This window comes from Pan paniscus, chromosome X (assembly GCF_029289425.2).
Source record: "Pan paniscus chromosome X, NHGRI_mPanPan1-v2.0_pri, whole genome shotgun sequence".
Classification (NCBI taxonomy): Eukaryota; Metazoa; Chordata; class Mammalia; order Primates; family Hominidae; genus Pan; species Pan paniscus.
Window position 1 is genome coordinate 63842298 of NC_073272.2, and position 17280 is coordinate 63859577.

Genomic DNA, 17280 nt, shown 5'->3' on the forward strand with positions numbered 1-17280 from the left:
CTTCAATCTTTGAAGTCACTGTCCTTTGGATTTTTTTAAATTTTATTCTATTTGAGGACCTTGGGGTTTGATTGTGGCAAAAGGTGGGTTCAGTTGACTGGGTTCATTTCTGGAAGATTTTAGGAGGCCAAGCCTCAGCTCAGGACTCCAGAACTGCATGTGCTAACTCTGGATGACTGCTATCAAGCCTCTGCTTTGTTCTTTGGCTCCTTGAAATTATGAACCTGCTGTGCTAGAAGGGCCGAGGTGCTCACAGACCGCTGGTCACTACACTCTAATGAGTGGTAACAGCTAAAGTGTTTCATAGGGTGATGGTAGTGGGATTCATCTTTGTTTGCATGTGTCAGCAGTGGTGGCAGTGGCAGCACAGCGGGGTGCATGCTTGTTTGCTGCAGCAGGGTGCTAGGAGGTGCCAGCATGCCTGCCTCCATGCAGGCATTCACAGTAGTGGCGGTGGAGGCTCAGGAGGGCAGAGGCCTGACTGGTGACTGTGTGTGTGGTCCTGCTAGTGGTGTTAGCATGGGGGTAGTGCACTGGTGGGTGCAGGACTGTGTCCACCCTCTGTGCATGTTTATGCAGGCTCAGGGCAGGGGAGGGTCTGCTAGTCTCTGTGCCTAGTTTCACTTGCAGGGGCAGAACTGCCTGGCTTTGTGCCTGCCAAGGCTCCAACTGCAATGGCGGTACAGCAGCGGTGGAGGGTAGAGGGTTGTAGTGAACAGTGGCACAGCATGGTTCAGTGCATATATGTGCTGGCCAGGCAGGGAAGAAGGCAAGATTGGCCCCATGTACACATGTGTGGTCAAGGCAATGTGGGAAGTGGCCCTGGGCCCACAGGAAGCTGTATTGTGGGTATCGAGTGGGTGGGGTGGTACGTGACCTCAGGGGCCACCCTGCTATAGCTCATCAGCAGTCAGGTGCAGTCCACCAGCTCAGAAGCTATGATGCAGACCCCCAGGGTACCGAGACTGCACTGCAAACTAATGTGGCCAGGCTGGGGCCCTAAGAGAGGCCAGAAGACCAAGGGGTGCACAGATCAGACTGGCCTGAGTGATGGGCAAGACCACCCTGCAGAGTTCAGGCCCACTAGTTCCCCTAAGACTAAAGTCTACTATGAGAGCAAGTGGAGTTAGGGGGATGGGCATCCCTGGCTCTGCTCCAATACAGATGTTCCTGCACCAAGCCCTCTGTGCTCCACAACTGGCTGGCATGCTGCCCCTAACACTTCTCTAAACTGCTCTCCCTGCCAACTCAAGTGTCCATCATGGTCTGGGGGTCTTCTCCTGCCAGGATTCCAGAGGCCCATGGCAAGAGAGGGTTGCTCCTTGCCAGTTCAACTCACCCATTCCCTCATTGTTGTTAGGAGCCAGTAACAAGTCCCAGGCATGGTGGCCCCGTGCAGGGTCCCCAGCTTCCTCCAACTTCAGCCCAGCTTCTGTGTCTTCCCTCTGCCTACTCTCAGTGCCTTCCCTCTGCCCACTCTCAGTGCCTTCCCCCTGAAGATCTTCCAGGAGTGCACCAGTTGTCCCAGTTCCCTTGGTGGCAGCTGTTCCACCTGGCTGTGTCATCAGCCATCTTGCCCAAATAAATTTCTTCTGAAGTCTATTTAATCTGATACTATGTGATATGGCCTCTGCTGCTTCCATTTATGTTTTCATAATGCTTCTCTTTCCATCTTTTTTTTTTACTTTCAACTTGTCTATTTCATTATAATTGAAGTGCAATTCTTGTAGACAGCATATATTTTTTATCCACTCTGCTAATTTTTTTCATTTAATTGGTGTATTAAGATCATTTACATTTAAGATAATTATATATGTTAGAGCTTAATTCCCCATGTTATTGTTTTTGTTTGTTCAATCTGTCATTTCTGTTTTCTTGTCATGCCTTCCTGTGGGTTACTTTTTTACAATTTCATTTTGATTAATCTAAAGTGTTTTTGAGTGTATCTCCTTGTATAGGTCTTTCAGTGGTTTCTCTAGGCAGTATATTATATGTGTGCCTATACATACTCTCTCTGTGTGTCCGTGTATCATCGTGTAGTGGTGTCAGCATTTTATAAGTTTGAATGAAGTCTACAAATCCTCCTTCCTTTTACATCCCTTTTCCCTCCCCTATTTATAATATAATTATCTTAAACATTTCCTCTCTATACATTTAGAATCATATCGGATAGCGTTATAATTTTTGCTTCCACTGTCATACATTTGAGACAATTCAAGAGGAGATGAAAAGTCTATTGTATTTATACATATTTCTATTCTTTCCATTCTTCTTTCTTCTTTTCTGATGTTCCAAGATTCCTTCTTTTATCATTGCCATTCTCTTTAGAGAACTTCCTTAAGTCTTCCTTTTAAGGTAGGTCTGCTGGTGACAAACACGTTTTATTTCATCTGAGAATATCATCATTTCTCCTTCATTCCTAAAGAATATTTTTGGGCCAGATGCAGTGGCTCACACCTGTAATACCAGTACTTTGGGAGCCCAAGGTGGGCAAATCACTTAAGCTCAGGAGTTCAAGACCAGCCTGGAGAATGTGGCAAAACCCCAACTCTGCAGAAAATCAAAAATTAGGTGGACATGATTGGTGCATGCCTGTTGTCCCAGCTACTCAGGAGGCTGAGGCAGGAGGATCATTTGAGCCTGGGAGGTCAAGGCTGCAGTGAGCCATGATTGCACCAATGCACACCAGCCTGGGTGACAGAGCGAGGCCCAGTCTCAAAAAAAGACTATTTTCACCATTTATAAGATTTCACATTGATATATTTTTTTGGCACTTAAAAATGTGCAACTTCCTTCTGGCTTCCATGATTTCTGATGAGAAATCCACTGTCATTTAAACTGTTTTTCCCCTATAAGTAAGGTGTAATTTCTCTCCTGCTGCTTTCAATAGTTTTTTAGGCCAGGTGCAGTGGCTCATGGCTGTAATCATAGCACTTTGGGAGGTCAAGGAAGGTGGATCACTTGAGGTGAGGAGTTCGAGACCAGCCTGGCCAACATAGCAAAATCCCGTCTGTACTAAAAAGACAAAAAGTTAGCCAGGCGTGGTGATGTGTGCCTGTAGTCCCAGCTACTCGGGAGGCTGAGGTGGGAGGATCACTTGAACTTGGGAGACAGAGGTTGCAGTGAGCCGAGATCATGCCACTGCACTCCAGACTGGATGACAGAGCGAGACTGTCTCAAAAAAAAAAAAAAAAAAAAAAAAGAATATTTTAGTTTTCACAAATTTTGCTATGATGTATTTTCATGTAACTTTATTTGGGGTTTATCCTGTTTGATGTTCACTCAGCTTCTCGAATCTATACGTATAAGCCTTTTGCCATACTGGAATATTATCAGCCATTATTTATTTGAGTGCTTTTTGAGGTTTTCCATCTTTCCTCTTTCCTTCCAAGTTTCCAATTATACGAGTGTTAGAACTTTCATTATTGTCCCACAGACCCCTGTGACTCTGTTTATTTATTTTTTTCAGTCAGTTTTCTCCCAGACTGGGTACTTTCTATTTTTATATCTCAAGCTCATGTATTCTTTCCTCTTTCCCTTCCACTCTGCTGTTGAGCTGATCCATTTAGTTTTCTTCATTTCTATATTATTCATGTGAATAATTTTCATTTGGTTCTCCTTTATATCTTGAATTTCTTTGCTGAGACTTTTTTCATTTGTTTCAATCATGTTTGCAATTGTTTCTTGAGGCATCGTAATGATGGCATCCATTGACTGCCTTTTTTCAGTTGTTAGTTTCCTTGTTCTTGGTCTGATGGCTGATTTTCAACTAAAACCTAAATATTTAGGTAATTTTGTGAAGAGACTCTGGATTGCATTTAGATCTGCTGTTTTAGCAGGCTTACTATAAAACTGTTTTGGCAGGGGATAATAAAGAAGGAGGAGTGCCTCCTCATTATTGCCAGGTGGGAATGTAAGTCAAGGTTCTCCATTTAGTTTCCACTGACACTTGAGTTGGGGAGGTGCCCCATAGTACTACTGGGTAGAAGTGGGGATTCAGGCCCCCCATTCGGTCTATGCTAATAACACCCTAGCTGCATTGGATAAAAGTGGCTCATTGCTTTTCCCCATGTGACCTCCAATGACAACACAGGGCATGGCCACATTAATGCTAGGTGAAAGTCCAGACTCTCCACTAGGCTTCCTCTGATCATATCCAAGTGGGGAGGGGAAGAGTTACCTTATTACCACTTAGTGGAAGTCCAGACTTTCCATATGGTCTCCACTGACACCTCAGGAACAGAAGTGTCTTTTAGGGATTTAAATTCCAACTCCCCACTTGGCTTTTTCTGACACCACCCTGGCAGGGGGCCATTTGGGTATTTTGTGATAGCTTGATGAGGCCAGAAATCTAGACTCCTGACATGGCCTTTTCTGGCTAAGTAGAGCCATAGTGTTTTCTGTAGTATTTGACATAGAGCAGTTATTTTCTCAAGTTTTCTGTGTTACTAGGCTCTTTTCTGGTCCTTTGGCTAGAAAGAGATGGCTTCTATTTGTGGCTTTTTTTCTGTTCCCATGTTATTTATGGGTTGCCAGCTTCTTCAGCTCCAAGTCTGGGTTATATGAGGCAAAAAGAAAACCCATGAAACTCACAATCATGTTGTTCCTTAGGTCCTGTGGACCCTAGTCAATCTGCCTTCTACTCTGAATTTTTCATGATGGGTTAATATTTGTTTCATAATGTCCATGGGCTTTAGTTTTACTTAGTGGGGGGAGTAGGAAAAATATGTTGACTCCATCTTCCCCTAAAACTGGTTTGTTTTGTTTGGTTTGGTTTGGTTTGGTTTTTTGTTTTTTTTTTTTTGAGATGGAGTCTCCCTCTGTCGCCCAGGCTGGAGTGCAGTGGCGCAATCTTGGCTTACTGCAACCTCCACCTCCAGGGTTCAAGCAATTCTCCAGTCTCAGCCTCCCAAGTAGCTGGGGTTATTTTTGTATTTTTAGTAGAGACGGGATTTCACCATACTGGTCAGGCTGGTCCCGAACTCCTGACCTCAGGTGATCCACCCGCCTTGGCCTTCCAAAGTGCTGGGATTACAGGCGTTAGCCACCACGCCCAGCCTAAATCTGGTTTTTATATCTTAAGGAAATGCAGAATTTCTGGCACTACAGTTGTCAATAAGTACATGTAAACTACCTTCGCTTCACTGAGAAGTTCCCATTTGAAATACTCAAAGCTAAAAAGAATAATTGGTGGCAATGAAAAATACCTATCGTTGGTGATATCACCAAAAATGGTGGAGTAGGGAACTCCGTACCTCCATGAAAGCAATAACTAAGCAGGAAGAAACTATAAGAATAAACATTTTCAAATTCTAGAATCTAATTTAAATAAACTTACACCAACTACAAAAACCAGGGAAATGCTTAGTTAAAAAAAGAGACTACTTTGTCAGATGAGTAGATTGCAAAAATTTTCTCCCATTCTGTATGTTGCCTGTTCACTCTGATGGTAGTTTCTTCTGATGTGCAGAAGCTCTTTAGTTTAATTAGATCCCATTTGTCAATTTTGGCTTTTGTTGACATTGCACTTGGTGTTTTAGATATGAAGTCCTTGCCCATGCCTATGTCCTGAATGGTATTGCCTAGGTTTTCTTCTAGGGTTTTTATGGTTTTAGGTCTAACATTTAAGTCTTTAATCCATTTTGAATTAATTTTTGTATAAGGTGTAAGGAAGGGATCCAGTTTCAGCTTTCTACATATGGCTAGCCAGTTTTCCCAGCACCATTTAGTAAATAGGCAATCCTTTCCCCATTGCTTGTTTTTGTCAGGTTTGTCAAAAATCAGATAGTTGTAGATATGTGGCATTATTTCTGAGGGCTCTGTTCTGTTCCATTGGTCTATATCTCTGTTTTGGTAGCAGTATCATGCTGTTTTGGTTACTGTAGCCTTGTAGTATAGTTTGAAGTCAGGTAGCGTGATGCCTCCAGCTTTGTTCTTTTGGCTTGGGATTGACTCGGCGATGCGGGCTCTTTTTTGGTTCCATATGAACTTTAAAGTAGTTTTTTCCAATTCTGTGAAGTAACTTATTGGTAGCTTGATGGGGATGACATTGAATCTATAAATTACCTTGGGCAGTATGGCTATTTTCACGATATTGATTCTTGCTATCCATGAGCATGGAATGTTCTTCCATTTGTTTGTATCCTCTTTTATTTCGTTGAGCAGTGGTTTGTAGTTCTCCTTGAAGAGTTCCTTCACATCCCTTGTAAGTTGGATTCCTAGGTATTTTATTCTCTTTGAAGCAACTGTGAATGAGAGTTCACTCATGATTTGGCTCTCTGTTTATCTGCTATTGGTGTACAAGAATGCTTGTGATTTTTGCACATTGATTTTGTATCCTGAGACTTAAGAGACTACTAAATTTTGGTAAGAGGGTGATACAACATGCTGACTTCCGTCTCTGCCATCCCCTATTCCCCAGCTTAGTGGTGGCCTTGGAGATGGTAGTCTACATTACTGATGTGGCTCGCTGCTGCAAGGGAAGCAATATACATCTTCATCTCAGAAAACTATGGTTATATATTTTGGCCTGCCTGGTAGCTCCCTAAGGTATGGGCTCAGGACCTTGACTTTATTTTGCCCACCTTGGAACTTTCTCAGAGCTAGAGTGGCCTTTTTCATAATATTTGTTGAAAGCACTTAAAGGTAAATGTACTAGCCACAGCCAACTGAGGCAAGGGATAATAGATGGAGCAAGCAGCAGACAGAATAAAAAGCCTGGGAAGGAAAAGGCTGGGGAAGCAGATACATGAGAAAAAAAATGCTCTGGAAAGCTCCTGCAAATATCAGGGAATGTAGGAGGTCAGATACATGCTGAGGGTCAGACCTATTCTCAGAAAATATGTGAGAAGACCCTAAGCTTTCACCTGTGGCTTACTTTTAAGCTCTACAGAAGCAGGACATGGCTAAGATATAAGTGGCCCAGCTAAGCATTGAAGATAATACACCAACAAAAAGCCAATCTGCAAAGACTAGGAGAACTATTGTTATTTTTCTGGAATTTAAGGAAATCTCTGCGAAATCACTATCTGAGAACTAAGCTAACTGACAGAGAATTCACTGACTACATGTGGCAAATAACACAACCTTTACAAACATAATTTAGAAAAGCTACTAAACTAACAATTACAACCCACAACAAGTAGCAACAAAAAATCCTAGAGAGAGGTAAAAATCTGATTTCTACCACATTATAATATTGAAACTACCCAGTTTTCAACAACAACAACAAAAAATTATGAGGCATTCAGAAAAAAAACAAAAACGTATGCCCCATTCATAGGAAAAACAATTAATAGAAACTGTTTATGAGGAAACCCAGATATTAGACTTGCTAGTCAACAAATTTAAATCAACTGTTTTAAATATGCTCAAACGGCTAAAGGAAACCATAGAAAAATAACTAAGGGAAACCTGGAGAATAGTATCTCACCAAATAGACAGCATCAATAAAGAGACAGAAATAATAAAAACAAAACAAAACAGAAATTTTGGATATGAAAAGTACAATAATTGAAATGAAAAACTCACTAGAACAGTTAAACAACAGATTTCAGCAGGTAAAAGAATGAATTAATGAACTTGAAGATAGGTCCATTGGGGTTACCCTGTCTGTAAGACAAAAAGAAAGAAAAATGATGAAAAGAGCCTCAGGGGCCTGTAGAAGATTAGTAAGCAGACCAATAAGTGCACAGAGAGAGTCCTAAAAGGATAGGAGTGATAGAAAGGAGCGGAAAGAATATTCCAAGACATAATGATAGAGTATGTCACAAATTTGATGAAAGACATTAATCTACATATCTACAAAGCTCAATAAACTCCAAGTAGGAAAGCTTTAAACTTTTCCCTGATGAATATAGTATTACCTGTGGGTTTGTCATATGTGGTCTTTATTGTATTGAGGTACATACTTTCCATACATAATTCGTTAAGTTTTTATCATGAAGAGATGTTAAATTTTGTCAAATACTTTTTCTTCATCTGTTGAAATGATCATAGGGTTTAGTCCTTCATTCCACTAGCATTCTGTATCACATTTATTGATTTGCATATGTTGAGCCATTCTTGTATCCTTGGGATGAATTCCACTTCATCATAGTGAATTATGTTTTTAACGTGCTGTCGAATTCTGTTTGTTAGTATTTTTGTTTTTTTTTTTTTTGAGGCAGGGTCTTGCTCTGTGACCCAGGTGGGAGTGCAGTGGTGCAACCATGCCTCACTGCAACCTTGATCTCCTAGGCTTCAGTCATTCTCCTGCCTCATTTTTTGATTTTTTTTTTGTAGAGACAAGGTCTCACTATGTTGCCCAGACTGGTCTCAAACTCCTGGGATCAAGTGATCCTCCACGTTAGCCTCCCAAAGTAATGGGATTACAGGTGTGAGCCACCATGACAAGGCCCTGTTTGCTTGTATTTTGTTGAGGATTTTTGCATTCGTGTTCATCAGGGGTATTGGCCAGGGATATTCCTTTTACTGTTATGTCCTTCTCTGGTTTTTGTATTAGAGTATGCTGTTTTTATAGAATGAGTTTGGATGTATTGTCTCCCTTCAATTTTGTTGACTAGTTTGAGAAGAATTGGTATTTGTTCTTTAAATGTTTGGTAGAATTCAGCAGTGAGGCCATTAAGTCCTGGGCTTTTCTTTGATTGGAGACTTTCTATTATGGTTTCAATTTAATTACTCACTGTACACCTTTCCCTCACCAAAACCCAGGCTGCAGCTATACAGTGCCATCTTGAAAACAGAGCCACAGCTAGCATGTATCCTGCTCCAAGAGCCAGCAATAACTGCATCTTTTCATTGCTGAAGCTGCACTGCCATTACACCACCTTGGTGGTGGTGCACCATTCCCCAGCCAAGCTGTTACAGCACTCTATCCTCTGAGAACAAGCTGCCTAGGAAGGGCTCTGTCTTGCACATTCAGGTGACTGCAGCAACCAACCCTAGCCTCTCAGAGCCTAAGTCCACTGCTCCAGCACAAAGGCAAGTGGTACTCTGTCCCTAGAGGAATAGGTAATCTTGCCAAGTAAAGAAATTGAGTACTGCCCAGTGATGTGCACAGTCAGCACACTCACCAGCCAGGTTCACTGTCCATGTGCAACCCTGTGCGCTCACTAGCCAGGCATGTTGCTTCCAGGTGCCCCTGCCCCAAGTTGGTGATTTGGCCCCCGTGTGACAATGGCATACCAGCCAGACATGTTGCTTCCATGGAGCCCTGCCCCAAACTGGCAGACTTCTGCTGCCTACATACTTACCAGCCAGGCATACCAATTCCAGGGGGTACTTGCTCAGAGTGACACGTACACTGAAAGTGAAGAGATGGAAAATGATATTCCATGCAAATGGAAACCAAGAGAGAGCAGGAGTAGCTATAATCATAACAGATAAAATAGGCTTTAAGGCAAAAACTATAAAAAGAGAAAAGAAGTTCATTATATAATGAAAAGGAGTCATTTCCACAAGATGATACGAAAAATTTTAATATGTATACACCTAACACCAGAGTACCCAAATAAATGAAGCAATTATTATAGATCTAAGGGAATAGACTGCAATAAAATAATATAAGGAGACTTCAGCATGCCACTCTCAGCAATGGACAGATCATCCAGACAGAAAATAAAGAAACATCACATTTAAATGACACACTAAATCAAATGGACCTAGCAAACATTTACAGCATATTCGACCAAACAGCTGCAGAATAAACAGTCTTCTCAACAGAACATGAAACTTTCTCTAGGACAGATCATATGGTAGCCTGTAGAACAAGCCTTAACAAATTTAAGAAAACCAAAATCATTTCCAGTATATTTTTTTTACCACAATGGTATAAAACTAGAAATCAGTAACAACAGGAACTTCTGAAAATTCACAAATACACATGGAAATTAAACAACATGCTCTTATATGACCAACAGGTCAATGAAGAAATTAAAAGGAAGTCTAAAAATTTCTTGAGAGAAATGAAAATGGAAATACAGCATACCAAAATCCTTGGGACACAGCTAATGCAGTTCTAAAAGGAAATCTTATAGCAATAAATGTCTACATTGAAAAAGAAGAAAGATCACAAATAAAAACATAACAATGCACCAAAGGAATTAAACATTTTAAAACCCAAGTAAACCTAAAACTAGTAAAAGGAAAGAAATAATAAAGAGTAGAAATAAATGAAAGTGCCCAGGCACAGTAGCTTATGCCTATAATCCCAGCACTTTTGGGGAGGCCAAAGTGGGAGGATCACTTGAAGCCAGGAGTTTCCACCAGCCTGGGCAACAAAGCAAGACCTCATCTCTACAAAAAATTAAGATTAGCCAGGTGTGGTTGCATGTACCAGTAGTCCTAGCCACTTGGGAGGCTGAAACAGGAGGATCATGTGAGCTCAGGAGTTTGAGGCTACAATGAGCTATGATTGCATTACTGTACTGCAGCTTGGTAAACAGAGTGAGATCCTATCTCAAGAAAGAAAGAAAATAAAGAAAAGAGAAGAGAAGAAAGAGGATGGACTTGGTGGCTCACACTTGTAATCCCAGCACTTTGGGAGGCCAAGAGGGAGGACTGCTTGAGGCCAGGAGTTCAAGACCAGCCTGGGCAACATAGTGAGACCCCCATCTCTACAAAGAAATTAAACAACTAGCCAGATGTGGTGGCATGCACCTGTAGTCCCAGATACTCAGGGAGCTGAGGCAGGAGGATCACCTGAGCACAGGAGGTCAAGGCTGCAGTCAACCATGATTGTGGCATTGCACTGCAGCCTGGGTGACAGAGCAGGACCCTGTCTCAAAAAAAGAAAAGGAAAGAAAAGAAGCCCAAATCTTATAAAACGGCCCTACCCCTATCTCCCTTTGCTGACTCTCTTTTCGGACTCAGCCCGCCTGCACCCAGGTGAAATAAACAGCCTTGTTGCTCACCAAAAAAAAAAAAAAAAAAGAGAGGTTTAAAATAAAATAGATCAATGAAACAAAGAGTTGTTTTTTTGAAAAGATAAACAAAATTGAGATGCCTTTAGCTGGCCTAAGAAAAAACAGAGAAGACTCAAGTAAAATTAGATACCAAAAAAAGAGACACTACAACTGATGCTACAGAAATAAAAAGCATCACAAGACAGTATCAGGAACAATTCTATGCCAGAAAACCCAGATAACCTATAAAAAATGGATAAATTCCTGGTCATATACAACCTTCCAAGATTAAAGAATGAAGAAATAGAAAATCTGAACAGACCAATAGTGAGTAATGAAATCAAAGCAGTAATAAAAATCTCGCATCAAAGAAAAGCCCAGGACTTGATGGCTTCACTGCTGAATTCTACCAAACATTTAAAGAATGAATGCCAATTTTCCTCAAACTAGTCGGCACAACTGAAGAGGAGACAATATTTCTAAACTCATTTTATAAGGATAGCATTACCCTGATAGCAAAGCCAGGCAAGGACACAATTAAAAAAGAATATCCCTGATGAACACAAATGCAAAAATCATCAACAAAATACTAGCAAACAGAATTCAATAGCACATTAAAAACATTATTCACTATGATCAAGTGGAAATCATCCCAGGGATGCAAGAATGGCTCAACATATGCCAATCAATAAATGTGACACAGAACACTAATGGAATGAAGGACAAAAACCGTATGATCATTTCAATAGATGAAGAAAAGGCATTTGACAAAATTAAATATCCCTTCATGATAAAAACAATACATTATGTATAGAAAGTATGTACCTCACTACAAATAAAAGCCACATATGACAAACCCACAGCTAACACCATATTGAACAGGGAAAAGTTGGAAGCTTTTCCTTAAGATAGGGAACAAGACAACAATGCCTACTTTTACCACTTCTATTCTACTTAGTATTTGAATTCCTAGCCACAGCAATTAGGCAAGAGAAAGAAATGAAAGCTATCCAAATTGGAAAGGAGGAAGTTAAACTATCCCTGGTTGCAGATGACATGAGTGTATACAGTTGGCCCTCAAACAATACCAGTGTTAGAAGTGTCAGACCCTTGCACACTGGAAAATCAATATATAAGTTCTTACTTACCAAAAACTTAACTACCAGTAGCCCACTATTGACCAGAAGCCTGATCAATAACATAAATCATTGATTAACACCTATTTTGTATATTATATGTATTATACACTGTATTCTTATAAGTTAAGCTAAAGAAAAAATTATTATTAAGAAAATACATCTACTATTAATTAAGGGGACGTGGCTCATCATAAACATCTACATCTTTATCATCTTTGTGTTGAGTAGGCGGAGGAAGAGGAAGAAGAAGGGTTGGTCTTGCTGACTCAGTGGCTGCAGAGATGGAAGAAAATCCACATATAAATGGACTCACACATTTCAAATCTGTGTTGTTTAAGGGTCCACCATATACAGAAAACCCAAAAGACTCCACCAAAAAACTGCTAGAGCTAATAAACAAATTCAGTAAAGTTGCAAGATACAAAAATCAGCAGTATTTTTATACATCAATAGTAAACTATCTGAAAAAGAAATCAAGAAAACAATCCCACTTACAATAGTTTCAAAAAACATATACTTAGGGATAAGTTTAACCAAGGAGGTGAAAGATCTTCACACTGAAAACTATAAAACATTGATGGAGGAAATTGAAGAGGACACAGATAAACAGAAGGATATCCCATCTTCATGGACTGGAAGAATTAATATTGTTAAAGTGTCTACACTACCCAAAGTGATCTACAGATTCAACGTAATCTCTAACAAAATACCAATGGCATTCTTCACAGAAATAGAAAAAAGAATCCTAAAATTCGTAAGGAACCACAAAAGATCCCGAATAGCTGAGGCAAACTTGTGGGGGGAAAAAAAAAAAAAGAAAGAAAGCCGAAGATATCACACTATCTGACTTCAAAATGTACTACAAAGCTATAGCAACCAAAATAGCATGATACTGATCTAAAAATAGACACACAGACCAATGGAATAGAGAGCCCAGAAAAAAAATGCATATACAGGCAAAGGTGTGAAGAACAAACATTGGGGAAAATACAATCTTCAGTAAATGGTGCTGAAAAAAAAATGGATGCCCATATGCAGAAGAATGGAACTAGGTACATATCTCTCATCACATATAAAAATCAACTCAAAATGGATTAAAAACTTAAATGAAAGACCGAAAGCTATGAAACTACTGGAAGAAAACATAGGGAAAACACTTCATAATATTGGACTAGGCAACAATTTTTTGGCTATGACTCTAAAAGCACAGGTAACAAAAGCAAAAGTAGACAAATGGGATTACATCAAACTAAAAAGCTTCTGCTGCACAGTAAAGGAAACAATCAACAAAGTGAAGAGATAACCCACAGAATGGAAGAAAATATTTGCAAACTACCCTTCTAAAAAGGATTAATAACCAGAATATATAAGAAACTCAACTAAATAGCAAAGCAAACAATCTGATTTTAGATTGGGCAAAAGATCTGAATAGATACTTTTCAAAAGAAGATATACAAATGGCCAATAGGTATATGAAAAAAATGCAACATCACCAATCATCACGAAAATGCAAATCAAAACCACAATGAGATATCATTTCACCAAGTTTGAATGGCTATTCACAAAAAGACAAAACATATCAAGTGCTGACAAGGATGTGGAAAAAGGGGAACACTCACATACTATCAGTGGAAATGTAAATTCGTACATTCATTATGAAAAACAGTATGGACTTCCTAAAAATATAAAAATAGAACTGCCCTATGATCTATCTGGCAATCCCATTACTGGGTATATATCCAAAGAAAATGTAGTCATTGTGTCGAACAGATATGTGCACTCCCATGTTTATTGCAGCACTATTCACAATAGCCAAGATATGAAGTCAACCTAAGTGTCCCTATGGATGGATTGAGAAGGAGAATGTGGTATACATACACGAGGAAATACTATTTTAGCAATAAAAAAGAAAGAAATGCTGTCATTCACAGCAACACAGATGAGGTTGGAGAACATTATGTTAAGCGAAATAAGCCAGCCACACAAAGGCAAATACAGCATAATCACTCTATACCTCATATGTAGTACAATTATTGTGTCAATTAAAATTTAAAATGTAATAGCAAAAAAATACAATAAATACTCAACTGAAAACAGAAGAGAATATCCTAAACATGAAAAAGGAAATTTGTGAAAAACCTACAGCTAACATCAATACTCAATAGCGAAAGACTGAAAGCTTTCCCCCTAAAATCAGGAACAGGACACCAGTGCCTCTTTTCACTACTTTTACTCAACACTGTACTGGAAGTTCTAGCCAGAGCAATTAGGCAAGGAAATAAAAGACATCCAAATTGAAAATGAAGAAATAAAATTCTCTTTTCAGAGATGACATGATCTAATATTTACAAAATCCTAAAGAATCCACAAAATGAGCTATTAGAGCTAATAAATATATTAATCTCTGTTTTGTATTCTTTGTGAGTGCCTCAGCCTGCAGAAGCTTTGGAAAAATATAGCAAACATTACCAGCACACTCCTGATTTGTCTCATTTTTCTTTTCTTTGTTGGGGAAGGGAAAGACAAGTAGAAGATACAGAGGAAGAGTAAATGAATCAAACAAACGTTATCTTGACTGGTTGTATTCCTACAAATCAACTATAATTTCTTATTTATTTCCCTAAGCAGGTAACAGCAAAGCCCTGAAAACCAAAAGGAATTGGGCTCTTGTTTTCAGAAGCAGCAATGTATGGGTGATATGAGGACAGAGTATCCTACTCCATAGCCAGGCTATCCAAGGAGAAGCAAGGAAGCTGAGACCCTGGGACCTGCTATAAGAAAGGAGGGAAAAACTTAAGAACTTACTGAATGTTGTAGGGCACAGTACTAGGATTGAGTACCCCATACATAGTGAAGCCTTTATAGAGAGCGTTCCTGAAGTCTGGTTTCCTCTGAACCAAGAAAGGCCACACAGAATGTGTTTTCTCATAGACTCTGTTAGAAAAGAAAAACAAGCCAAAAAATTAAAAGCAGTAAGCAAGTAATCTCAATAGTCCTGTTGAACTGATAAGCAGCAAATTTTACTAATAAGTAACCCAGCTCAAGAAAGGACGACAGGATATGACAGAAGAAAAATAAGTGGATAAAAAGTGTTGATGGAGTAACAAATTATCTGGGCTTCAATTTATCCATCTTTAAAATAAATGAGAGGTTAGAAAGAGTTCCATATTGGAGAACAGGAGATTCTAAGTCCAGTCTCTGTGTGGAATAGCTGTGTGATCTTAAGAAAATCCCGAGTTTTTTTCTGGGCCTATTTCCTCACCGTTAAATGTGACCTCTAAGTTATCTTCCAAATCAAGGATTTTATGAACTAATGACTTTTCTGGTTTTAAAAATTCTGGAATTGCTTTTACAAGTCTGGTAAGTTAAGTGATAGGTTCTATGGGGTGAATTTCTGGCTCTTCTATATTTCATTTTACTTAAAGCCAGCTACTTCTCCCTTCAGAAGGTTTAAGACAGTGAAAGACAATTGGAAATTTATACTAGAAAATGTCATGAGTTATCCCAGGTGGGCAACTAAAGATTATGGCATTTATATTACAAAATTGATTCTTATACTTTAGTTCAGTCCATGGGGAGGCTGCTTAACCAGTAAGCAAGTCCCTTAGTTAACACCTCAAAATACATGAGATCCACTGGTTCCCAAAGAGAGTTACTGTATAACCACCCATGAGAAGGTCATTTGCACACACACCATGTCAAAGGAAGCTAAAGGAGAACTGAAGAGTGATATAAGTGGTAAGACCTAAAATTGTGGTCTTGTAACTTTTGCAATTGTCAGAGCATTTCAGTGAGGCCAAAGGCTTTGTATATCCATCTTTCTCATTTGCTGTTGGTTTATAACAGAAAAAAAAATATTGCGTTGGTAAGGTAACTAATTTGTTGAGTATTTACTATGTGTTCAAACACTATTCCAGACTCTTTACCTAAAATACCTCCTTAAATTTTCCCAATAAAACCTTGTGAGATATTTTAGCCCAAAATTACTAATGAGAAAATGAGACTAAATATTAATTTGCTCAAGGTCACATAGCTAGTAGGTGACAGAGCCAAAGTTTGAACCCAAGTCTGCCTGATTCTAAAGCCCATCCTTTTCTGTTCATGAATGAATGACACTTCTGCTTATTTTAAGTAATCACTATTTTAAAATATGTTAAAATGTTCAACTGTTATGTTTTTTAAATGGATATTCAGATTTGTGTGAAAAATACCACATATATTGACCAATTTTAAGAGAAGGAAAAAGATTATGGAAAAGATTCTGGGTTTTAATGTGTAGGTAAACAAAGACAGAATGAATATCTTAAAAGAATTTGGGGAGAAAGTGACAAAGATCTAGTTGTAAAGACAGAGAGAGAGAAACATGCATGGCATCAAGAGAGAAACTACCAAGTAAGTACAAATGTTGAAACAGAAAGACTCATTATTGTTCTCTATGTTGACAGGAAAACCAAATCACAGAGAAGTAACTTCATCTTGCTATGCTATAAAGGGGCCTGAGGGTTGGGCTAACTACTAACTCAGCCAACAGCTGTGAAATAGGAGTGAGTTGTGAAACAGCTACTTTCCTATTTCTTTTTCTCTGTCTCTAACATAATGAAAATACTGTTCATAGGAGCTCTACCTTGTCAATTTTGAAAAGTACTTATGTCTCATATATTGCCAAGCTGTTAGTTTAAGTGAGGGGTGCAAACTCAACTGCCTACTAGAACTAGGCAGATAACATTAGAAATGGGCTAAGAATAAACTATAGAGAATGGTAAGAACTGCAGTCAACAAGAGTGAGTTTGCCTCATCCAAATGGAACAGCTACTATTCAGCTCTAGCTGTTTATTATCATGAGAAAATAGTCTAGTGTTGCCAGAGCTCCTGATTTTTCAGAATATTTAGAAAAAACATCCTAAAATAACTGGATTTTAATGTGAAATCTACTGATATTTAAATGTTAGCAACTAGGCATAAGAATGACACAATGGACTTTGGGAACTCAGAGGGAAAGGGTAGGAAGGGGGTGAGGGATAAAAGACTACAAATTGGGTTCAGTGTATACTGCTCAGGAGATGGGTGAACCAAAGTCTCACAAATCACCACTAAAGAACTCATTCATGTAACCAAATATCACCTGTTCCTCAAAAACCTACGGAAATAAACAAAAATGTCGGCAACGAATTAGGAGTTTTAAAAAATACTCCACAGATTAAACAAACCACGCCTGTTGGGTTGGGTTCGGCCTATGA

The 17280-nt window shown here is 39.2% G+C and overlaps 1 protein-coding gene and 1 long non-coding RNA gene across 3 annotated transcripts in view; one reads left to right on the plus strand and one right to left on the minus strand.

Moving 5' to 3' along the window:
• LOC117977762 (uncharacterized) overlaps positions 1-17280 on the plus strand; it is a 177410-nt gene that overhangs the window by 102964 nt on the left and 57166 nt on the right. The window lies entirely within an intron of this gene.
• Positions 1-17280, minus strand: part of MTMR8 (myotubularin related protein 8) — a 134851-nt gene that overhangs the window by 53363 nt on the left and 64208 nt on the right. Inside the window, exon 12 of the mRNA XM_003816924.5 lies at positions 14849-14977. Within this exon, the coding sequence (XP_003816972.1) occupies positions 14849-14977 (129 nt within the window). The remainder of the gene's footprint in view (positions 1-14848; positions 14978-17280) is intronic.